General features: G+C 40.2%; 1 protein-coding gene across 3 annotated transcripts in view; it reads left to right on the top strand.

Annotated features, from left to right (window-relative positions):
* Positions 1 to 25,076, top strand: part of LOC408896 (semaphorin-2A) — a 503,815-nt gene that overhangs the window by 262,478 nt on the left and 216,261 nt on the right. For 2 of the 3 annotated variants that reach the window (XM_016912661.2, XM_006562478.3), the window contains exon 4: positions 1,065 to 1,191. In XM_016912661.2, the coding sequence (XP_016768150.1) occupies positions 1,065 to 1,191 (127 nt within the window). Of the gene's footprint in view, positions 1 to 1,064; positions 1,192 to 23,550; positions 24,923 to 25,076 lie in introns of those variants that run through there. The other variant, XM_392426.6, reaches the window with a different exon arrangement.

Here is a 25,076-nt window from a genome sequence, read left to right as displayed (position 1 = left end):
CCTGTCAATTTAAAAAGAACAAAAAAAAGAAAAAAAGAAAGAAACTTCAGAAGAAAATATTGCTCGTCGAATGAATAATAAAACGGACGAAATAGAAGCAAAAGAAGAGAAAGAAAGAAAAGCTCAGGTTGGTGGGGTAAATATACCCTCCTCCCCTCTTCCCCCAGGTTCGACGAGCACGAATAATCCCCTTTGGCGGGGCGCGGCGTTTAGGTGAGAAAGTTTTGATTTACGAGGGGCGGGTTCGTCCCCACGATACGAGAGTTCGTCGAGGGAGGAGGGAGGGGGAGGGAAAAGTTTGCCGGCGACCGAGAACGGCTCTATTAGTACCATTCGTTATTTTCTTTCGTTGGTCGGCGCAAGAAACATCCGCAAGTTGGCCAATAAGAAATATCCTTCAGATCTCCTCCCCTCCTCCACCCACCTCGAAGGATATCCGGTTCGCGGTTCAAGAGAGAGACACACTCGGCTCGCTTTTTCGCCGAAACGAAAACTGGTTATTGATACCGCAACTCGTTCGAAGAAGAGGAAGAGAGGGTGGGAGGGAAAGTTTCCACGTGCATCCCTTTCCGGTGTTGGGTGGTGGGCATCGATAAAAACATATTTTGCCAAGGGGGGCCAAGCGATGTTAACAACCTAGCGCTCGTATCGTTTGTCATTATTGCCGTTACCTCGATCTGGGAGGGTGTGGTGGGAAAAAGTTTGGGGAAAAGAGGGAGGGGAGGGGTTTTGACACCGTTCGGAACCGATGAATTGTGATTTCACGGACGGTGTCTTAACTGCGTCGAGGAGGGTGGGTCTTGGCCGATTGCCGACTCTTTCGTTTTCTCTCTCTCTTTTTCGAAAGATTCTCTCGAATTCTCGGAATTTTGGTCGTTAAATATATTATTATTGTTATTAAAAAATTGACGACAGCTTGAAGTATTCGAATAGTTGAAGAAAAGTTTTTTTTAATCTTGTTCTAATTTGTAAAGTTGTAAGATATTTCGCAAGAAAATATCGATATCTACTGGATTCAAAGATCCTCCTTTCTTTCTACATGGAAAAATTCAATTCTGTTTCAGTGTTTGAGTGTTAGCACGATGGATACGTCAAGGAATCGAACGTGGCTGAGAAGAATGGCTGGTCTACTCTGGCTCGTCTTCCTATTTGTCGGAGTTTCGGCCGGAACTCTGGAGAAATTACACGAAGGTAAGTCGTCCCCAATTTTTATTCAAATTCCTCTCGTTTATTTCGTAACTTAAAATATATCCACTTCGTAATTGAGTTGATTTAAAAAAAAGGGAAAGATTTAATAATACAATGCGTCAATACTCGAACAATCTCGTTCGATTTACGTAATTTTTATCGCACAATCGGGGAAACGCCATTATCCCTGTCTGAAAAGTATAGAGCGAAAAGTCATTATCATTCCTGTCTCTGACGCGTACCTTTGGGCGGCGTCACTGACAGTGTTCCAGTGACGATGATAAATTTCTGTTTAATGTATTGAACACCAACGTGAGATTTATTATATACGTCTACAATAGCTGGAAATCACTCTTTATCGATAACATCGTCCCGATAAACGAATTTTCAAATTCCTTCCCTTTAAAAGAATCTTTCGCAATGCAATAAAAATTTTCACCAATGTTATCTTTGAAACGATGTCATGCATACATTTAAATTCATTAAATTTCCAATACGCGAATCGTGCCAAGACTCTCATATCGTGAGTTCTCTAAAATTATACGACTTATTAATAAAAAGACATCGAATATATAAAGAAGAAAAACAACGATAAAACATTTATCTTCTCGCGACAAGAAGCTACGTTAAGTCACGTTTGTAATGCGATCTTTAAGCTATATATTCTCTCGATTTCGACGAGACACGTGAACGCCACACGATTTAACCATAAATTCGATCGGCATAACAAAACGATCCCTCATGAATAAATCGTATCTCGATATTAATCACGCTTCGCCACGCCACACAAGTTTGGCGCCTCCGTCAGCCAGTGAAACGTCTCTTTCGCGCCGTCTACTCGTTTCGTTCCATGACTATCGGAAATTTCAATCTCTGTCCGTTGAGATGTTTAACGTTATTCTATCTATCTGTATCATAGCCAACATGTTCGAGTATCGTCGATATTTGGCCACGAAATAGACAGCCTCAGCCTATTTACTTATAATTATTATTTATATTCGAATGTTGGTGGATATCGGTTCTTCGACTCCAGAAATAAAAATCGTCGACGAAATGAGTCAAACTATATATATATATATTTATTCGTGGAATGTCGATCACGTCCAATATAGCATTAAAATCCTTAATAATGGAATATAGATACTATAATAATCTCCCCCTTAAATCGAACTTCGATTCGATTAATCAAAGATTGGAATAAAATCGAATGAGAAATACATATCTGAAAAATCGAGTACATGGCCAATTATAATTAGAAAAATCAGGGAGGGGGATGGATTGACTCGAGAAATAAAAATCGTCGACGAGTCAATGATGGTCAAACTACATATAAATTTATTCGTGGAATGTCGATCACGTCCAATATAGTAGCATTAAAATCCTTAATAATGGAATATAGATACCATTCGAATCTTTAAAACTGTATCTTTATCACTTTAATAACCATATCTCCCCCTTAAATCTTCGATTCGATTAATCCAAAGATTGGAATAAAATCGAATGAGAAATACATATCTGAAAAATCGAGTACAATTATAATTAGAAAAATCAGAGAGGGAGAGAAATGGATCGACTCGAGAAATAAAAATCGTCGACGAATCAATGATGGTCAAACTACATATAAATTTATTCGTGGAATGTCGATCACGTCCAATATAGTAGCATTAAAATCCTTTAAAACTTTATATAAAACTGTATCTTTATCACTTTAATAACCATATCTCCCCCTTAAATCTTCGATTCGATTAATCCAAAGACTGGAATAAAATCGAATGAGAAACACATATCTGAAAAATCGAGTACATGGCCAATTATAATTAGAAAAACCAGAGAGGGGGAGGAATGGATCGACTCGAGAAATAAAAATCGTCGACGAGTCAATGATAGTCAAACTACATATAAATTTATTCGTGGAATGTCGATCACGTCCAATATAGTAGCATTAAAATCCTTTAAAACTTTATATAAAACTGTATCTTTATCACTTTAATAATCACATCTCCCCCTTAAATCTTCGATTCGATTAATCCAAAGACTAGAATAAAATCGAATGAGAAATATATATCTGAAAAATCGAGTACATGGCCAATTATAATTAGAAAAATCAGGGAGGGGGAGGGATGGATCGTGTGGCGTGGAGGGTTTTCGATGTTCGTGCTCGGCCGATGAACAAGCGACAGTCGAAACTCGTTTTATCGAGTTTTCCAGAGAATTATCTATCGCGACCACGATAGATAGAGTATCTACGCCTTCCGGCCGATAGGTCCTCCTCTATAGCCCCCCCCTCTCTCTTTTCCTTCCTGTCTCCTCGCTTCTCTCCACCGCCGGAGCCCCTCCTCTCTGTGAAAGCCAGCAAGCTCCGTTGCAACTTCCGACTGAATAAGCATCACCTCACTTCCGTTTCCGACGATGTAGCCTTTGACGTAATACGTACGCCCTCCCCACTCCTCTTCTCTCCCTCTCTCTCTCTCTCGTTCTCTTTTTCTCTTCGGTTACCAAGCATCCATATCTACTTCCTTTTTGATACTTCCCTTTCTCTTCCGGTCCCGCTTCTGCATTTCTTTATGGATCCAGAGAAACTATTCTTTGCGGTGTTACCATTATTGCCGCATCCTCTTCCCCCTCCCTCCTCCATCCTCTTCCTTTAATACCTCTATATTTCCTTTCATCGAACTTTTCACGTTGCGTTCTCTCTTAAACCCCCTCCGATATCCCTTTGACTTTATTTACTTGTTTGTTTTTTTTTCTTTCTTTTTTTTTTTTAACTCTTTCGAGCGAGTTAATCGCTTTGTCGTTACGCTTGTCGAGTACGCTTCTTGTTCTTCTTCTGAATTGTGAATATAGTTCCTTGATATTTCTTTAAACTGGTTTCATTCGTTTTCGAAACACAGAACGTTTATAACTCTTTGTCCTTTGACTACTATTACCCTCGCTTTACGCGAGGATTGGAGAAATTAATTAAAGGATAGTAGGTTTTTTTTTCTTTTATCGTATTGCGTCGACACTCTTCGGATTCTTGCTCGAAATGGAACGGATAGAGTTTACGAGGAGGTGGCGCGTTTTAATGGAAATTCTTCATCATTCTCCACGCGCTTATTGTTATATTCCAGTTTTAGATTTTAGATTAATTTTAAACGACGATGAATATTTATTTCGAGAAGCATACAGCAAGGTTTGGTAATTTAATTGTTTATCATTCTGTTTGTATATTATTCTAAATCTTCTCGATTTGAAATTTTCTTTTTGGAAAGTCAATTGTAAATCTTGATCATAGTATTTTATAAATAATAAACTAAAGTCTCGATATGTCTACGACGTACGACATATTATTCCCCAGCAATGCTTCTTTTTACTTTTTACGTTACCAAGAGTTATCGGAGTTGATGATTCTCTAAACCGAATTATGAACGGCTAAATAAAGATGGAATATCCATTAATGTCTCGTTTCATCCATTCTCTGTCAGAGAATGCGCATTACAACCATCAAAGTTCGCCGTACATATCGCGAAAATGTTAATTTAATTCAACGCGAAACACCAATTTGCTTTCAATCCCCGGCTCGAAAATAGAAATTCTACCGTGTCAAGAAGAAACATTGCTCACGGTTCTCGCGGAATACAAATATCGAACCTCTTGTTTTCTACTCCATCAAAGACAAACTTCCCGCGGAAGTTCCGTTGTTGTCGCTTTATTAAAACTTTCCATGGAGATTCAAAATTGAATCTCCCTCCTGTTTTCGATATCTGCGAGTGAAGATCACTCGCTCGATCCTCTCGAAACAATTTAATCCCTGGACAATTAATCGTGGACAAGATATGGCATCAAGAACGAGATCAAGAAAAATCGACGCTCTTATTACATGCAACGATATTAACCAATCTTTCGACTCCACCCCTTCTTAACTTTTTTAGACAAAAGATAAAATAAGTATTCTTTTAATTATTTTTTCGTCGATTTAAAAAAATCATTCAGAATTCCAACAATCAAACAATCATGTAATAATAACAATTTTTGCTAATAACTCTTGCATCCTTGTGCATTTCTCTCACCGCTGAATTTTAATTAAAAAACTGACCTGTTTCACACATCGTCTTAATTCATGAGGTCTTAATGATTCGTACTCGAACGTCGAATGATTCGTATCTTTCCAGACAGAGGCGTAATTAAAAATGAAAAATGACAGCAAAGAGAGAGAAGAAAAAAAAATATACAAAGAAGGGACGAATCTAATCACTTTCTGTCCCTAAGATCCGCAATTTTTTCCCGCGTTCGGTAGACAATCGTCCGCGTGGAACAGCTTCGTTCCGCGTGTTCGGCCAATCCCGTTTCCGGTTTCCGCCGGCCCCGTCCGTGAAAAATTGCCGTCTCGTCCGCCTCTGCTTGTCGAGGCGCGTTACGCCGACCGATGATGCAAGCGCACGATGAAATCTCGCTTCTTATTCGCGTCCCCATTTCCCATTTCTCGCTCGCTGCCACTTTTCTTCCTCGCATCCGATCAACACATGATCCAGTACCAGTATTTCCGCCATCCTATCCCAGTCTTTTCATTCGTCTTTTTTTTCTTTTTTTTTTTTTTCGAGGAATCCTCGACACGCAGGAAGCATCGACATCCATCATCCGGGAAAACTGAATCTCAGCAACCCTTGTCCCTCGTGATACCTCTATATACCTGTTATATACCGAACGTTATGCGTTCAGTAAGCGGAGAGGAGAGACAGTTGCGAAGATGGAAGATAATTTTAATGGCAGGCTTTAAACGGGGAAATGGAAACTAGGCCCCATTGTTGTCCTCCATTCTTTTGTGCGTACGAATATTTCTCTATCCGGACAATCCGTTTAAAATTTATTTTTCATTTCCAACGATGATTAACTTATTTATCTATGATTATCCTAATTATTCGTTTCTAAAGTCGAGAATCTTTAATTTGTCTCTTTCTCGTGGATTGTGAATTGTTATTGGATAGTAATGTATTAGAAGATCGTCGATCGATATTTTTCATCCAACGATGATTAACTTATTTATCTATGATTATCTTAATTATTCGTTTCTAAAGTCGAGAATCTTTAATTTGTCTTAATTTAAAGAAATAAAGAAAATGATGATGAGAGAAAAATCTCTATGTTTCTCATGGATTATGAATTGTTATTAGAAGATTATCGATCGAAAGACGAGGAGTTTGGTGGGAAGAGGGTGGAGTTAGAAGGGTGGGAAGGGAATTTCGCCGCGGAGAGTCTCATAAATTTGACGGGGCCAGTGCACACCGTAAAACCAACTGCAGATTGTATGCGCAAATGCAAGGTGCATGTCCTCCGATTCGTTTTTTCGCCAGCGAGGCAAGAAGCCAGGGCTGTCCTCTTGCCAACGCTGGTCTCTCTCTCTCTTATGCTGCTTCTTATCGGCGCAGTCGTAAAGTGCATTCGTTCTTGATAATAACACGACGTAACGAAAGGCTCGAAGAGTCTCGAATTATCGCAATAACGCACTTTGCGATACACGAGAAATACAAGGGCGAAGGAATTCCTTTATTGCCGTCCATTAAATGGATCCATTAAGAAATATCTTTTGCTGTTGTTGTCTCAACCGATATTTAAATAAATTACGAATTCTTACGAGAGAAGAGACCAAGCAACGTGACCAGATTATGAAAATATTCTTTCTTTAGAGAAATAGTTTCTTTTCGAATTTTGTTTATGATCTTTCACTCGATTCTCTTCGATACTGTTTTTTCGAACTTTTGAAACGTGTATATGATAAATATTTGACAATTAATTTGAAATAAATGAACGTACAATTTTAGAGAGAAATCGTGAAAGAATTATTGAAATCAAAGAAATACTTCCATCTGTCTATCTAACAACAAAGTCGTCGTGTCTATCCGGAACTTCACTCGATCCAAAGCCTAATCTATCGGGGGGGAAAAAAGAAATCAATTTGGTTTCGCGTTTCAATCGGTGGATTAGAAGTTCCCGTGTAATTTTTCCCCCCCCTCCTTTCCCCCGAATTCGTCGAAATCGTGCCAGGTGCGAGGTTATGCAAGTTGCCTTCCCTCCTGTTGTTCCTGGTGATTGGAAATCGCTTTTGTCGTTAAGCCAAATCGCATTTCTAGATTGCCTCGTTACCTCGAGCTATTCTGGACACCTCTGGACAACGCCTGCACGGGGAACGAACGAGGAGGGATCTGTTAAAGCCTGTATTGCAAAAGCCTCGTCCAATTATCAGCGTCTACAGGGCTCAAAGCAGTTGTTCCTTTATTGTGTTTACTGATTGCTGACGACGCTTGCTGAAGGTAGCTTCGCTTATGTGGAAGCACTCGATATCCAAACATATCTGAATTTCCTCCTCCCTCTGTTCGCTTGCATTAATACCAAAATTTCGTTTAACCCCCTTCGAGAAGTTGTATATGCTCGCGCGAAACTCTCGTAGGAAGGGCGATTTTTAGAAAGGGCTTAATTCTTTGTTGTAAATAAAATTATTTTCGAGAGAATTTTCAGGGCTGGATATGTAAGTGGATGTGTAAATTTTAATTTTGTGTTCGATGTGATTTTAGAAACGTGTTCTTTCATCCATTCTTTGCTCAAGATCTCGTAGTTCCAAGAAGGGAAGTATAAGAGATCTTCTTTTATTTCGCAATTATATTCGATTTATTTAGGAATTTAATAAGTAATAATTAAAATTTGGAAGTCAAAATTGTATGGTTATTTTATTAAAAGGGTAAAAGAATTTGTAGAAGAAGAAAATTTTCAAATTTAGATGATATCCTACCATCTAAAAGTTTCAAACTTTTTGATAGATCGCAGTATAAAAAGAAATGAAAATGTATTCCAGATCTGGTATGATTAATTTTAATTTATTAATTCTGTTTCAAATTTCTCTTCGACAGAAACCCCGTGATCCTTGAAATGAAAGGCAACGACGAGTTAATCGATATTCTAAAATTGGTGAAAATTCGTTCTCCTGATTTTTTAACGACGCGTGCTACAAGTCGCTACAATTTTTTCACAGGTCAAACAGAAGCCGAAAAACCACCCGCTGTCTGACTAATCATTCGGTTTTTGAAAAGTTAAACACCCGTCATGCATATCGGCATACAAAAACTTTTCGAAAAGGGGAGGTAAATTTTCGATTTGACTTTCGAAGTCAAGTTGAATACTGAGAGGACACGTGTAAAAATTACATAGCCGGAAATTCGAACGATGTTTAACGAAATCAATCGAAAAAAGAAAAAAAAGCGTAACGAAAACCTATCAAAATTCATATTTCACTATCAACCAAATTTTCATCTTATTTCCGCTCCAAGTTGTACCCGACTGACCGCGTTACCAGGTCAGCCAACCAACTTTTAAATTTCCCTACGCGGCGATATCCGGTCATTGGCATAACGAGAAGGAAACTTGGCCGACAAAGAATCGAGTTCCAAGGGGGAGAGAGGATAAGAGGAGAAGCAGGGAGGAAGGAAGAAAAAAACTCTTCCCAACTATTCAGGATGGAGGCCGCCAGAAGGACGGAGAAGAATGGCGAGCGTTGAACGGAAAGACGCCGTTCCGTGTGGAAAGTTCGAAAATTCGTTGAAGCGAGGCCAACTCTCCGACGTCGTGTACGAGAGGGCAGAAAATGGCGGACATGGTCGCGTTTGTCTTAGAGTTCTTGCGAGGCTTAATGCCGAGCTTCAACCCCCTCCCCCTCAGTTGCCACCGTTTGTTCTTTTGATTCTTTCCAGTCACTTCACAACTACCACCTTCGTCCACCTCTCTACTCTCCCCTCTCTATCCATCTACCATCTACTACCCACCCTCCACAGAAGGGGTGGGAGTTCTCTCGGTCGGGGAATCTCTTTCTGGAAAAGTTTGGTTATTTAATTTCCTAGCCAGAGAACCCCGCCCCCCCTTACTCGAGGAAACGTCCATCTCGGCGCCGGATGAACATTTTTTCCTCCTCCCTTGTCAACCCTCTTATCGCGTGACGCTGATGACTGTCGAGCTTTGCTTCCCGCGAACAGATTACCGGCCAGCTGATTGATCAGCTCGGGAGGGGGATGATATCGTTCACCCCAAACTTTTCCATTTCGAGGAATTTTTATTGTGCCGTTTTCGATAAACCCTGTGATATCAACGAAACGAAAAGTTCGTCTGTTCAACTGGAAAACGTGCAATTGTTTAGCTTTACGAGTATTAAAAATATTATTACAATTAAGATAAAGTAAGATTCTTTTTTATCTTATCGAGGGATGAGGATCCATTAGACTAATATACGATGGTTATTACGGAGTGAAGGAGCATAAAAATTATTCCGCGAGCATCACGCCAAGTTCTTCGAAAAGGACGAGTAACGCATTCCGAATTCCGTACAGAAATATTTCACCTGGAACGAGGCTGTAGATAGCGTTTGAAAAAGTGGACGTCGATACCGGAGGGACACCGACATCAAACGATATATATATATATATACATATACACCCTGTAAAAAAAAATAACGCGTCGTCACGCACAGCTTCTCGCGATTACGCGAGCTCGCACGCGACCGAAGTCGGCCGGCAACGATTTCCCGGAACTGGCCCCTTTCCACCGGTCCCTTTGAACGCTCGTTATCATGCAAACGACGATACGAAAGGAAGAAAAAGAGGGGGGAGAAGGAGAAAGAACCGATACATCCGGTCTTGGGGGAGTCGTCCTTGCCGTTTTCGAAACTCGCGCCGCTCGGGGAACAGCTTCTTCTCCTCGACTTCGAAGGATAAGGATCTCCCTTTGCCCACTTTATAGAATCCCCCTTTCTCGCCAACCCATTCAAACGCGCTATCCAAACGAATCTTTCGTCGTAAGGGGTCCAGGAATATATATATATATGTTTTATTCGCGATCCTTCCTTTGCACGTACACGTCCAGGGGATCGTGTGCACGTTGGTTATACCAACGTGGGCGTATAATTCAGTTTTACCCTGAAACGACTCATTTATATGCGTTCGTTTGATTGAATCTCCCCCCTCCGCGACGTTTCCTTTCTCCTTCTCGCCCAGATTTCCACCCTGTCCGTCTCTTTATCCGTCTCCTCCCTCCCCTTCTATTATCTCTCCGTCTCTCTTCGATACAGGCCTCCCTCTCCTCTTGTTTCCACCCTCCGCCGACACGAACGCGGTTAGCTGTTTCAATTTCCCCTCGCCTCGCAAAACTGAAAGGCGTGCCCGTCATCCGCCGTGTCCTATCCACCCACGACGCTTCTACTTTTCGCTTCCCCTGCCCCCCAACTTCGAGCTCAATCCGATCTTCCACCCGCTCGTAAAACGTTTCCACGGCCCGATAAGACGAGTCGAAAATGTATTCTTTTCTTTCGATTAATCCTGCGAATGATGTTTGATTCTCGATACGATGTTGTTGAATGACGAGTGAAAGAAATGCGTTATGTAAAGTAAAGTGTTTTGGATTGGATAGATGCGGGTATATTCGTATTTCTTTTCGTTGAAAAGTGTACATCGATATCTTCAAGTCTAAATTCGATTTGTGATCCGTCTTAATCTATATATTTTTGTCGATCAATTTTATTCCATATTTCGAGCTTCTTTTATTCATAGGATACATCTGAATTGAATTAAGAGAATTCTTCGCAATCTCAAAAAAGTATTAATTATAAGAGAACGCTTTTGAGATTCGAATTATTAAACGAGACTCGATGTATGTCTGGCAAGTTGTTCGCTCATCGCGGAGAACGATTGTTCGCCGATTCGTCGACGGTTTTTCCAAGAATTTCGAACGAGTTTCAGCATTCTGTCCTGTTTATCGGTTCGTGCTTAGGGGCAATTCGACTACGAAACCCGTGGAACGATCGTCTGGCTGAAGTAAATGGCCAGTTGATTCGACGGAACTCGGTATGAATCGCTTTGCCATTTTTAGAAACCTCTCACGTTAGCTTCCTTTTTAAAAACTTACTTTTTTTATATATAGTTTCCTCGATGATATAAAGTTGGCACAACTTCGAAATCAAGTGGAAAATATCATTTCGACCAGCGATAATCGAAAAGTAAACGGAGAGAGAGAGAGAGAGAGAGGGGGAATAATTTCCAACTCGCGTGATATTTCTTTGTGTACGTACGTACGTTTACATATTTTTCCGCTTACATTTTTCAGGTAACGCGTTCCATTTCCACTTATCGATTTTTCTGTCACTCAGTTTCTCTTTTACCGTCGAAATTCAATTTGTCACCGGGGGTGAGAGCTTACTTAAATTGAAGTTTACAGCACTTTCCGCCGATATTTTTGTTTTACATCGGGGCGCTCTCGCATCTTACTGCGGGATTTTCAGCCGTAGACGCGCGAGGTAACGCAATTTTGCCAGCCACCGGGGTGGAAACGCGTAAAACGCGACTGATTATCCGGCAGGAATCGAAACGGCGAAGGGTTTCGGTGGAGAGGGCCTTGATGTAGTTCGGGATGTACGGCTAATGCAATTATATCTCAACCCTCTGACTTTCTGCCTCATGAATATCACCGTTTGATTTGTATAATGTCGAGTTATTGTTCCGGATTCCGAGCGGGGGTGGGGTATATTTTATATACCGAATATCTCGAGCTAAATTGATTTCGGTGAAGCGTTGAATTGAACGAAACTTTCGTGGAAGAATATCGATTGAATTGTTACAAAAAAAAAAAAAGAAAGAAAAAAGAAAAAATCATTTTTAATTTGAATATCCACTTGAAACAAACTGTTTCTCTTTTAAAAAATTTGGAAAAAATTATCTATTCTTAATTAATTAAAAATACCACAATTCATGGTATCAAAATACCAATTAATTATTTTTTTTCTTTGCTAAAAAATATATCTAACAACAATTATCTAAAAATTTATATAAATCTAATAATGATATATAAAAGTATTTTTGGAAAAGATATCTCAAGACTTTTGAGCTTGAGTGTACGTCGGATGACAATACGAGATGAACGGGACTATTTCGAAGAAATATTGATGGAAACGAAAGGAAAATTTTTTTTTCGTTATAAATTATTCAATATCGATGTCCTTAATGATATTACAACGGACGTGGAGAGCGAAGGAAAGTTTGAGAATCATTACCGTCTCTGTTCGTTTTACCGTACCGCCTTCAATCAAGCTCCGTTGTCTAGACAATTAACCGGACGGTCGATGCAATTAAAAGCAATTGTTACGAGCGTGTGTGTGCGTGCGGCTGCGACAATGCGACTGAGAATTAATGTTCCTGCATTAGAACAAACGGATCGTACGACCAGACTTGCAGGATTTCAATAACAACTTTATCTACGAAAATTTAATTTTTATCCGTTCGTTAGTCACCGATACGTAAATAAATGGATTATCGTACAATCGAGTGTTTTCGTTTGTTTTGTTTAAAGATATTCATGAGATGTAACAACATCGAGTGGAAAATTATCTCCGCGTATTTATATTATAATTAGCTTTGTCGAATATGTTTCGATATAATTCGATTTCGAAATATGGAACAACTTCACTCCTAACCTCACTTCATTCTATTCCTTACTTCTAATCGAAGAGCTCGAAAATCATACATACATATATCACATACATACATACATACATTACACATACATACATATTCCCAATACATCGAAAAAGAAAAAGAAAAATAAGATAAATCTTTTCTTCGATCTTTGTTATACTCACGATTTTTCGTTTTCTCGTTAAACTCGGGTAATTGACGTCTGGAGAGCCGGAAAAGCCTGGTGGTTATCACAGTGGCACGCATCGATCCGTCCCGTCAGCGCAAAACGCTTTTTAGGTTAGGCCGTTTATTCCGGTTGCTTGCCGGCCCGGTGACTAATTACTTCGGTTAACTGCTCGTGAAAAATGCACTACTGGCCGAATCCGTTGAAACAGAATGTATAATCAATCCGGATTGCTCGCACGATCAAGGGTAGAGACGAAATACACGGTGGGGAGAACGGCTTGATCGTTTCGAATGGACATTTCACTGTAATCACTGGTAATGCAGATGGCGGTCTGCCGATGGGCGCATCGACAATCAGCTATATAATTAGCGAGGCCTCGCCCACCAATTAAGCCGTATTCATTCCAACCGATCGTTAACCCATCGCGGTAAGCATATTGCCATGAAAAATGTACACACCACGTTCACTAAACGTTACTTAACACTGTCGTTGACGCCATTACTGATTCGATTCTCGTGAAAAATGACGAGTATCGATTCGGTCGATATCGATGCGATTATCGATTGGGATAAAAATGGTGGGGGTAGAAACGTCTCGATAGCTACTGCGCGTTCGTAAATCTGCTTTTTACGAACATCGTGATTATTTGGCCGGTTCTTATGAAACATCACGTTGTCATCAAATAGAATTTTTCAAGAGGAAAAACTTGATTGCTTTGTGTTCACGGTGGACAGTGTTCAATGGCGGACGAATTTTGTTTCTTGTGCTTGTGGTAAAGAATACGATTATTTATTACGAGTGATTAATATTTCAAAGTGTAGATTTAAATCAACATCGTATAACGATTGATTTATATTATATTATAATATAATTGTTTCTTCCTTTTCTAGAAAAAGAATAAAAATGTGTTTTTTCGAGATTCTAACCTTGAAATAATTCTTAATTTTAATCATGAAATTACATTAAAAATAATCTATGGTTATCTTTCTCAAAATAACAATTTATGATTATTCTTCGTTCTTGTCAGGCAATCTCGATTAGCCTGTCATTCAATGCGATATTATCGATTTCTGTGCAACCGCTACTTATTCCGTGACAGCTATTTTCTGTGGAAATTGTGGCAGCATGAAACGGGGATAGTTAATTTGCCCTCTGTCAATCCTCGGATTACGAATCTCGAGATGGAAATTTTTCATCCAAGTTCAGTTTTGCTTTTCGTTTTAGTTACGAGCATATTACACGAGTGTCAGTAAACGGATGAATAACCAAAGTTTTTAATGTTGGTTAAGTTTTAATATTTTGTGTCTTCCCATCACATATGATGATAAATTCCTTCTGAATTATAATCTAGTAAATTTGGGGGGAGGGGAAAATGTTTAAATTAACAGCGTGTTTGATATTCTTGATAAAATAATTACAATAATATCAAATTATATCTAAATTTAACCGAGATCAAACGAATATTTCAATTTAATTTCAATATTTGTAATTTTCAGCTTAAACTTCTTTAAATATTAAGAGCTATCAGTGGAAAAGAAGTCCAAATTTCTATCAATCTTAACTTACAAGTTAACAGAAAAGAAACTCGATGAAAATAATTGGATTTCTCTTGGATGAAACTGCACTTTATCACTTCAAACTCGCGGTTTCTGCAGTTGAAACGTATGACATTAGCTATCCCTCGTCGACGTTATTTCGGTAACTACATCTCATCTGCTATAATTCACAAGCTCAGAAGCTCTCTTATTGCGCGAGATCGCGGTCATTTCCAAGGTTTGCCGGATCTAGAAGAAAAGAAGAAGAAGATTCCCTCTCGTTCGCCTTATCCAGAACGATTCTGCTCACCTCTCGCGATTACATCGTTTCGGCTTCCATTTCACTCTTTTCGTTGCCGCGAAGAACAAATAGGATAGCTGGATCCATCCACGCTTTACACGCCCCAGTTTTGCCTCTTGATCGATCTTCTGCATGATTCCTTCTTGACGTGGTTACAAAACGATTCGGATTGAACGTTTTGCACTGCCTTCTGGCATTTCGGTCGGGAAAGAGAAAGTAAATGCGCTTGGACGAATTGTTTTCGAGATCGATAGTACGCGTGTAGTTGCATGTCTTGTATCGAATGTATTGAGTCCTAGAAATTGAATTTCTTATGTTAGGGAAATAGGATTCGATCGAAAGATTGACATTATCGTATTTCTTTTATTCTAATCAATACTTACGAGATTGAGATTATTTTTTAATTATTTAGAAACAATCAAGACAGTATTGGCACGTTGTTTTACTATTTACTTCGTGATGATTTGTGGCTTATTTTTGAAATTATATTTTCAATTGAATCGTTGTGAAACTTTATCCAGATCCAAATTAACAGCTATTTTATTTAGGTATTGGGACAAATGAAATAATACTTTCTTAATTTTAGATCCATAATAAATACATTCTACAATCTTCTATCCAATAGAAAACATTTTATTTTCAGTATCTAGAAAAATTTAATACTCATTTCATTATCAAAGATTAATTATCGTGCAGGAAGTTTCATTAAAATGACGACATCTTTTCCAATAAAGAAAAAAAAATCGAAGATAATCCTTTATCCCTTTCAATTTTTCAAAAACTACCACATAAACTCCAATCAATTTCTCAACAAACCCGATAACGCCCCACTAAAGAAACTGGAAAAATCCATGCCCGGTCTAAACGGCACCTCGTCGCCGGCATCGATTACATTTTCCAATAAACTCGTTCATAAATCAGATTTTCCGCTCAAGACACCGGTCCCGGCGTCTAAATTCACAGCGAAAACTTTCACACGAGCCTCGGCTTTATGAAACCGCTATCCGGGAAGGAGAGCAACGTTCCAAACAGGAAGGAACGTTGTTGAAAACTGGGGGAAACCTCCCCCTCTCCCACCCTCGTCGTTCATTTTATCGAGAGTTGGCGCGTGATCCATCTCCTTTAGACTCCTCCTCCACCCCGCATCCGCCTGTATAAACGAATATCCTGACCTCTCCCGATCCGTGAATCCGTGCAAGAACAGAGGGAAAAGCCTTGTCTAATATTTTTCTTATTATCCCTGCACGTCCATCGCGTCTCATGGAGGATGTATCGGCAGCTGTCGCCCCCTCCTCCCCTAACCCTCACACACACACACACACACACTCATTGCGATGAAACGTGGAGAAGAGACTAGGTTAACGCACGCCTTGCATCGTAGACAGAGAGAGAGAGAGAGAGGGTTTAATACGGGCGGGTGACCGTAAAGCCTCCCCGGAGGAAGGTGGAACCGCTGGAGGAGAGGAAGAGAAGAGGGTGGTCCAGGTGTCGATACAATCGAGAGGCTTGGCCGTCGTCAAAGTGCCCCGTGGCGGCGGGAGAGGGACGGCGGCGAGCCCTCGTTAACGCAAAAACGCGGGAGATGATGGATGGATGCTAAATTGCATTAATTAAATCCACCGTGACACCCTAGGCCGGCAGCCTTGGTATCACTCGGCGGCTACAGCACCTCGTCTGTGATCGAGGCGTGAGCCGTTTAACGGGGTGTGGGTCACTTTGATGATTACAGCACACCTCCCTTCCCGTGCTCCTCCCGCCTTCGGCCCTCTTCGACCTAACGAAGAGTACACCCCTCCCCTTCGAATCCTTGGACGGGCGTCGCGACGAACGTCTTAACTATCGAGGCCCTCCACGCCTCGGATTAAGCCGCAACGCGATACGATTCCGGCGAGAGTGCTCGAGCAAGGATGGCGGATCCTTTTGTCGTTATTGGACGGACCTGTACACTCGCTCGTTCGTTCATCGAGCCTTGGCACAATTTCGTGCGCCTCTGTTCACCGCTTCCCTTTGATCGTGATTCGTTTATGGGGGAGGTTCTTCCTCCTCCTCCTATCGGAAAGTAATTTCCCTCGCAGTCGATCGATCGTTTGGATTGATTATTCGCGCGGATTTTTGAATATCACAGCCTGTTAGGGGGAAGGAGAGAGGTCGAGGCGATTATTCAAACCGCGAAATGTATTTTTCCTCCCCTGGATAAAGTCAATTACGTATCGGCAATCGGACGTTTCTTCTTTTGAATGAAGAATGAAGCGCAACATCGTCCAGGAAAGTTTATTTAGATTTAATGGGGTGGTATCTGGAGAGTGAATGACTATTATTGTAACTATTTTTATAAATTTTTGTGTTTTCGTCTTTTTTAAGCCAAGTCATTCTGAAGTCTCGTTCTCACGATTTTTTTATTGCGACAAAGGAAGAATATGATTGTAATACGGTGACGGGGGTAATTCTTCTGTGAAAATAGCTTCAGGTTTTTAAACGTGCTTCTCTTCAAGGCCGTCTGGAGAATGGGACGAGAATTCAATTGAGAATGAATCACAAATATATGGTCATTAAAGTCTTTCCAACTTACTTTAGAAGGTTATTTCTTATGTAATACCACTTAAAGTAATTTGAAACACGATGTCAAGAACGTTTGGAAACTATTCAAACTCGGACTGTTACGATAATTGTGAGAATTCGTAAAATTATAACTAAAATTAACTAAATTTACCTTATTTTTCGACAAATCTTCGAATCTTTTCTTTAATTCTCACGAAATTATAATACACAAAGGAACCAAACTTCAAAATAATTTAAACTATTCATTTCCCATAGATGATTTAAAATAAATTTAAAAAGGTGTATCCGAAAAATTATTCAAAATTATCCCCTATATGCGAAAGATTATTCGCACTCCCCCTTCCGTAAATCTTCCGATCCGATAATATCCGAGGAAGAAAAACGGGGAGACGGGAGGGCGGAAATATCATTCTGTTTGCAGCCGTTGTGTTCGAAGGGAGGAAATTAAATGAGATCATCCTTTCGGTGTACCTTTTCGAAATTGCGTCCCTCGCTTTGATGTTCTAATTTGATCGGGCCGCCACCAGAAAGGAGGCGCGGAGGATCTAAGTGGATTTGGCCGAATAAAAGAACACCACGGCGCCGGCCCTCGCAAAGTAAGACATTATCCGGAACCAGTAGTAGGCGAGGAATCGGTCGGAATTCTCTCCGTTCCTTCGACATCCTTCGACTTCCTTCCGATGATGAGATCTGGATGCTCGCACCGTGTGTTTTCCGCTGGATAAGTGAGGGTTATCGCGGATATCGGGTATAATTTAGCAGGTCGGCCTGTATTTCTTGATCTTCTTTCGAAAGGAAAGGGGGATTGGAAGTCGTGGTTATCGTGACAGGTGTATCACGGGGCCTCGATTATTCCGGTCGAATGAAACGCGAGTACATTCCCGGCCGAGAGACGCGCGGGAATAATAAAAAGGCAGGAGTCGAGGCGAGCGCCAATTAAGTTGGCAAGTCGCATGGATAGCGTGCACGGCAAGTTTCCAGCCCATGGTGGATCGATGCCATGAGAAGCAATTGGGACGCAGTTTAGTTTGTCGCAATTAGACTCTCTGTAATGACGATCTAATGATCCCCGTGAATCGCGTTTCTTAGCACCGGTTTCAAAGAGAACGTGGTTATAATATTTCATCCCGTTGTGACGGGTAACAACGTCCAACGATTAAAAGGAAATAAGGGGATAATTGTTGGATTTTTTTCTTTCAAGTCAACAGTCTCTCTCTCTCTATTTCGCACTTTCTCTCTCACTAGTGCGCGTGCTGTTTGTTCAATTAGGGCAAGGGATCCGTTTCCCGGCTCCCGGCTAAATCATTTTTATTTTCATTGAGAAATATTACACCCCCAGGAAACTGAGGGAAATTAGAGTGTCACGTTGCAGCATTTAAGGGTGGAGCATGCGTTTTAAAACAAGCGTGAAAGTAGGAAAATTTTCTGACTACTTAAAAGGAAGAGATCCACTCGCCTCTTCCATCTTTTCCATCTTTCCATCCCTTCGCTCCCCCGTCTTGGATTTTGTTGATCTTCGACGGTGACAAATATTCCCGAATCGCACGCACTGAAAAGGGATTCCGCGTTTCGAGAGCAACGAGGCGTGGCGCGTTTTCAAACACGGCCAAGTGTAAGGAATAAGAGGATAACGTTGGACGTTCTTGAATATTTAATATCTCGCGAGGACTCATCGCGGCGAACGCCTTTTTTTTTTTCTTTTTTTACGACAAACCGACCATTTACTCCTGTCGAGGCGGAGATAAACGAAGGGATGTTGGACGCGGAGGAACACGTAGAAGAGGCATAAGCGATCGGCCACCCTCCTCTTTCGATTGATCTGTCCTCGCGATGCTCGAGAAGTCGTTTAATACCCTCGGATTTTATGGTCTTCCGACTGTCAAAGAATCGTAAAAAAAAAAAGAGAAAGAAAGAAGAAGAAAAAAAGAAAGAGAGGAAACGGGGGCGGGAAAGAATATGGAAATAACGTAAAAATATTTCCAGTGAAAATACGGACTCGAACCGTGGGACGAGATCGTTTTATTCGAGCACGATTATACGAGTACGCGGTTAACTTTTCACTCGTGTTCTTCTCGAAACTTGACGTTTAATCTCTCGGATGGAATTGAAATGCAAACACAAACGGTGATTCTTGTTACTTGTACTGCTTTCGAAAAATGGTTTTCGATTAAAAACCGTGTGTTTATGATTTTTAAGTCAATACCGTAATACCGTTATTATTTCATCCGATCACTTATGAACTCGGTATCAGTTTTTCTTTTTTTCTCTCTCTCTCTCTCTCTCTCTCTCTCCTTTTTCCAATGGAAATTTGTTTAACTTTGCATATTGGCTTTTTCGCATATTTCCCACGAAGCAAGAAATAATTTTCATTCGACCGCGTGTATAATTTCATGTGTATATATATACGTATATATATTTGCTTTGTATTTATTAGGAAAGTTTTTCACACAATTTCGTACTTTTTAGTTCGCGTCACGGGACTTTCAGGTATTACAGGTGAAATTTTCTCCGTTTCGATTCGTACTAATATCATCTATTGCTCAACTGTTATAAAATCTGCTCCCGGGTATAAAATTGGATAATAATAAAGGAAATTTAATACGTAAATCGATGTGTCAATCTTCTCGTATGGATATTTAACAAAAAATTATAATAAAATCATCGGAATAATCAGAATATTTAGCATTCGAAAATGCAAAATGTGAAATTTAATTAATAATTGAATACGGATTCTTCTATAATACATCCACATACCAAAATATCTTTTCGTAAAAATTAAAAATTCGCAATCAAATTATTCTCAGATCCAATGAAATCATCCGATTGATGCATCCGTTATCGATCCACATTTTATCCGAATTTAGAATCGTATCGGCGGAAAAAATGACTAGAGTCAGGATAACGTGGAAAACTTTGACTATTGGCATAAAGGTAAATATACTCCCACTCGTGTACGAAACGTCGTTCCTCCCTCCTCGTAGGGACGAAATCCTATTAACTGGATTTCACACGTCTATAAATCAAACACGAAACATTAAACGGTAACTTAACTTTACCGAAACTTATCAGCTCCTCATTCCCCCGTATCGCGTGTTTCTGCCTTGCACGGAGGTCCATTCAGACCGTTCCATAAGTCAGAACTTCTATGGGAAACTTGGTGAAATTTAACCAGGCGCCAGGAAATTCACCAAGGCCTCTCCCCGTCAGACGATCACGAAACACTGTCCAGCTATGAATGCCGCGAAATACAGCCGACATAATAATGCCTTCTTTCTTATCCCATCATTCCTAAGAAGTTCCCAAGTTAGAATGCCTTTCATCTCATGGATGTGCCACTCATGCAAACGTGACAAGACCTATTATATATACTATGTGTTCTCACATTCCGTTTGCTCTACACAATCCTCGTCACTTTATCTGTAATCTCGTTGAAATTTGGAACCAGTTTCCACATAATGAATTTTATACGTGGAATATAAATAAAATAAATTTATATAGATTTATCTAAAGGAGAAGATATTATGATATACGTACAATACTTAAAATAAAAATTTCGAAACTCTTGCCTTTGAGAAGTTAAATCTGGAAGATTCAGGGACAAATTTTTCATTTCCTCCTGGATTTCTCACGATTTTTCCAAGATTCTGGCTGTGTCGTACGGATTTATATTTCAGATGTTAACCAAATATATACGAACAATTTACACTTTTTTTCCAACGATTTGCCGCTTCTTTCGCCACACAAGGGGTGAGATTCGTTGGTAAGAAACGATGAAGGGACAGAGGGGGTGGCTCATGCAATTCTAAACTATTTCAATGAAATGGGACGGGCCAGATTTGTTGGTCGTGCGGTGCTCCTCGTTCGCGGCTAGAAAAGGCAAGAGGGGGAAGGGAGATGAATTAAGAAAAGGCAAGGACTCGTCTCTCTTCCTTTGTTCTAAAATTCTTACGACTTCCTTTTTTCGCCAGCTCCCTTCTCCTCCGTGGAAACAACAAAGGGAGCTGCGTCCTTGTATCGAGTATGACGGTGCTGCACGACGATGGCTGCACCGTGGACGATACCGTGGAATTGTCTCTTTCCTCTTTCGCGCTTGGCTTCGGTCGGGCTACAGACTTTTGCATGTATACCCGGATACGCCTTGCAACTTTCCTCCCCCTCCCCGTAAGCTCAGCCTTGGCTCAGCTAACTTGGAGGGTTTTCGCATTAGCATATCGACTTATTCATACAATCCGCTACTTCTTCTCCGCTCGTGACGGATGAACACATCTCCTTCGGGCTATATATTCGTCGATGATGACGCCGTCCTCGATGGCGTGGCAAGCCTCTTTTCGAAGGGCTTTGAGTTTCGTTGTTTCGCCCCCTCCGGGAAATACGACGTGTTTCGATGCATTGATTTCGTTAAACTCGAGTGCCGGCCCCGATCGTCATGAGAGGGGCAAAAAGGATTTTGATTTTTGATCCAAGGTTCGAGAATCAGACGATATTTTTCTCTTTTCAGTTTCTTTTCCCCGATACTTGCATATGTATATATTTTATTTCAATTGTATATGAATAAAAACTTGGTTTTATGATGTTATCATTGTGTAATATTAAGGAAATTGTGTATATATTTGGGCAAGATATATTTCCGGTGATTCGGCTATCTTTGCTCGATACATTAAAAATTTATCGTGACCTAATATTTGAGATCCATAGGTTGAAATATTATTTTAGATTGTATGAGAATCGTAGATAATCGGGGGAATGTCATAAGATAAGTCACAACGCGTAGAATAAAATTCGTTTGTTCAAGATATTGCTTGAAAAAGGTGTGGAGTTTGAGTATAGTTCATGGGAAATACGATTCTGTTATTCAATTTCGTCATCACTGTTGATTTTTGTCTTATCTCGAGTCGTAGAAAAAGTATTCTATCTGATTTTACTAATTTTTATAAATTTTATCGCATTATTAATTAGAAAAATAGATCCATATTAACGTTTTAAATAAGTCTGTCGAAAGATTTTTCTTCTTAGAGAAATTTAAATGGACGTAACAGAAGAATTCCAAGAAAACCACAAAGCAGCATTATTCAAAACCTTTCCCTTTGTTATCATCAAGATTATCTCTTCTTGCTTTTACACAGTCTATGCTCCACTTTCAAAATTTCATTACTTGATAAATAAAGAAAAATAATGAAATCTACATGAATTTATTTGTATCATTCTTAATGCTTTTCACTTGTTACCAACAGGAAATACTTGTACAGGAAAATTAAAATATTCTCTTTTCAATGTTTTGTCTTCCTCGATTAGGATATTTGAATAATAGTAAAGATGATTCTAAATCATAGTGAAATCGAAGAAATACACCGACTTGTTAATTTATTGTACATGGAAACGTCCCATTTCACGTTCTATTTAACTGAATCTTAGAGTTGCCAACATTTTATTTAACTTTAGGAAACTACTATGCCTAAGAATATACTGTGTATATTTTAGATATTTAATTGTAATGCTGTCAATAATTAAGCGAGTTTTAATTATTCTCCTAAAACTTTACTCGCTAGAAGTTTCCGTTTATCTATAAGGTGATTTCCAATTGTATGTCAACAGTCTAAACTTTAAACTTTAAGGTACTTTAGAAATAGCACGAATAAATTTCGTTGTTATAGCGAAGGTTATGTAAGTATTTAAATTTCATGGAAATAAAAATAACTTTATAATAGCGTTTGCGTCATGTTATACTGTTAAAAACGATCGATAGATTACAATCGTCTTTACATACCGACCATTAATCGTAAGTAAATGTCCGGTGCTTTCAACGTTTAAACAAATTACTCGAATATAAAAAAAAAAAAAAGAAAAATTAAAAATACGAATATCAAGGATTCGGAATCTTTAACACAGAGAAAATCTGCAACAAAAGATAGATAAACAAAGTAACTAGGGAAATTCGGAATCTTTAGCATAGAGAAAATCCCCAACAGAAGGCAAATAAAAAAGTAACTAGGGAAACTAACTAGGGAACAGTTCATAATTCAAATCTTCACAGTGAAAGTCGCTACTCCAGAGAATCCAACTCTGAACAGCCGTTTCATTGTCCATATTGACTCCACGTAGAAAATTTTTCATATGAGCTATAAAAAGAACCCCTAGGGTGAGGGTTAAGAGAAATATCAGGGGTGACGCTTCTTCGGACATTCGTTCAAACCAGTAAACGATGAGTGATTCCGATTGGAAGAAACTGGCGTGGATCATAGAGTCGCGGGCACGAGCAGTCGAACATTGCCGAAGTTTGCCGAGCGCTGCCGACGCCTGTGAACGCGGCAACTCGTATACGAGAGTACAGTCGTGCCGCGGCCTCCATAGAGGGAGGTTTATGCAGTTCGTGTCGTTCGTGCTATCCGTTTTATAAGAAAGTTGTGAACCGCGTGTTTTGTCTTGTTTCAACAGTGGAATACGAAACAATGTTGTGATACTTGCTCAGACAATCGTGATGTCACGGGATTAGCGAAAAATTGGCTTGAATGTGAAGTAAAATCTCGCAACTCGATCGTGGGCCGAGCAACAGATGTGACGTCGCGAGACGTGCTCTTTATATTTAGTTGCCCACGATTTCCTCGGTTGTTTCTTCTCCTAACTCACGTACATGTATTTCGTTCTTATATTCTTGTCGGTTCAACGATCGCCACGATTATATATCCCAACGGTGACGTAATATGGCGCGAACGAAAATGTATCATGGACGTCAATGACATGGAGGGATTGTTGAATTTTTAAACGTTTGCCATAGATAAAAGCCTTGAATGTCGATTCACTTATATTCTGTTTTCATTCGCGACCTTTCTAGAAGTTGTTCGTTCCTTTATGACGCGATCTCGCTCGTATGGGTGGCAAAAGTGAAGAGGAGAAAACAGAAAATATAAAACAGCGAAAGTGAAGGATCGTGCAATTATATTTAACGACATTGTTAGCCATATTTGGTGCTTGCCGAACGAGCCTATCTCAAGGCCCTCTACCTGCGACTGCGAGGACTATAAGGACACGAGCGCCTTTTTTTCTTTCGAAGAAAAGAGAAGCACAGGAAGAATTCCTTTGTCCTCGAAAGGCAGAGTGGTGAAGCTAGTGGACGAGAACCGGCGAAACGACCGTGTGGAGGAAAAGAGAGAGAGAGAGAGAAGGAAGCACGCGGTCGAGATTCTACCTTGTCGGACGTGTTATATCTGGCGTGCGTAAGAGTGAGACGGATAGTGAAAACGAGACTCATAGCATCGGTGAACGTCAGCGCGTTGCCAACGGCAAAGGGCAACAACCACACCGTGAACACAGAGTATGGCGTGCTGTTAGCCAAGGCCAGGTCGAATCGTACATTTTCAATCGACATTGACCTTGTTCGCTTCTCTCTCGCGATCCACGAGAATTTTCAACCGATACACGTGCGCGTCTCGGTGTAATGTTTCTGGTTGATTAGCGTTAGCTCGTACGATCCGTGCCGTGTTTGCGTGTGCCCCTTACCGTGAATCGTGTCCGAGGATGGAACGACGAAGATTACCGGATGCCATGTTGGTGCTGGTCAGAGCAGCTGTTCTAGCAGCTGTCTTGGGTCTGTTCCTGGGATCGAGCCATGCAAGTCGGCCTGCCGGTGCGCATCCCGGCCACGCGTACTACGAGCAACCTTGCTGCGGACGCTCTCACCTCAGGCATCATAAAGGTAGGAATCCTCCATGATGGCTTTTCATACCATTTTATCGGCCGCGCGTAGATAGAGATAAGATTTGTGTTGTTAGCTCGGATAACGGTTAAGTTATTTTCGAAGAAATGATCCTGTGTTTACACGGATAAAATTGCGACGTATATTGCGACTC

This window comes from Apis mellifera, linkage group LG6, assembly GCF_003254395.2.
Source record: "Apis mellifera strain DH4 linkage group LG6, Amel_HAv3.1, whole genome shotgun sequence".
In the NCBI taxonomy this organism is placed as follows: domain Eukaryota; kingdom Metazoa; phylum Arthropoda; class Insecta; order Hymenoptera; family Apidae; genus Apis; species Apis mellifera.
This window is presented reverse-complemented; position numbering and strand designations above follow the sequence as displayed.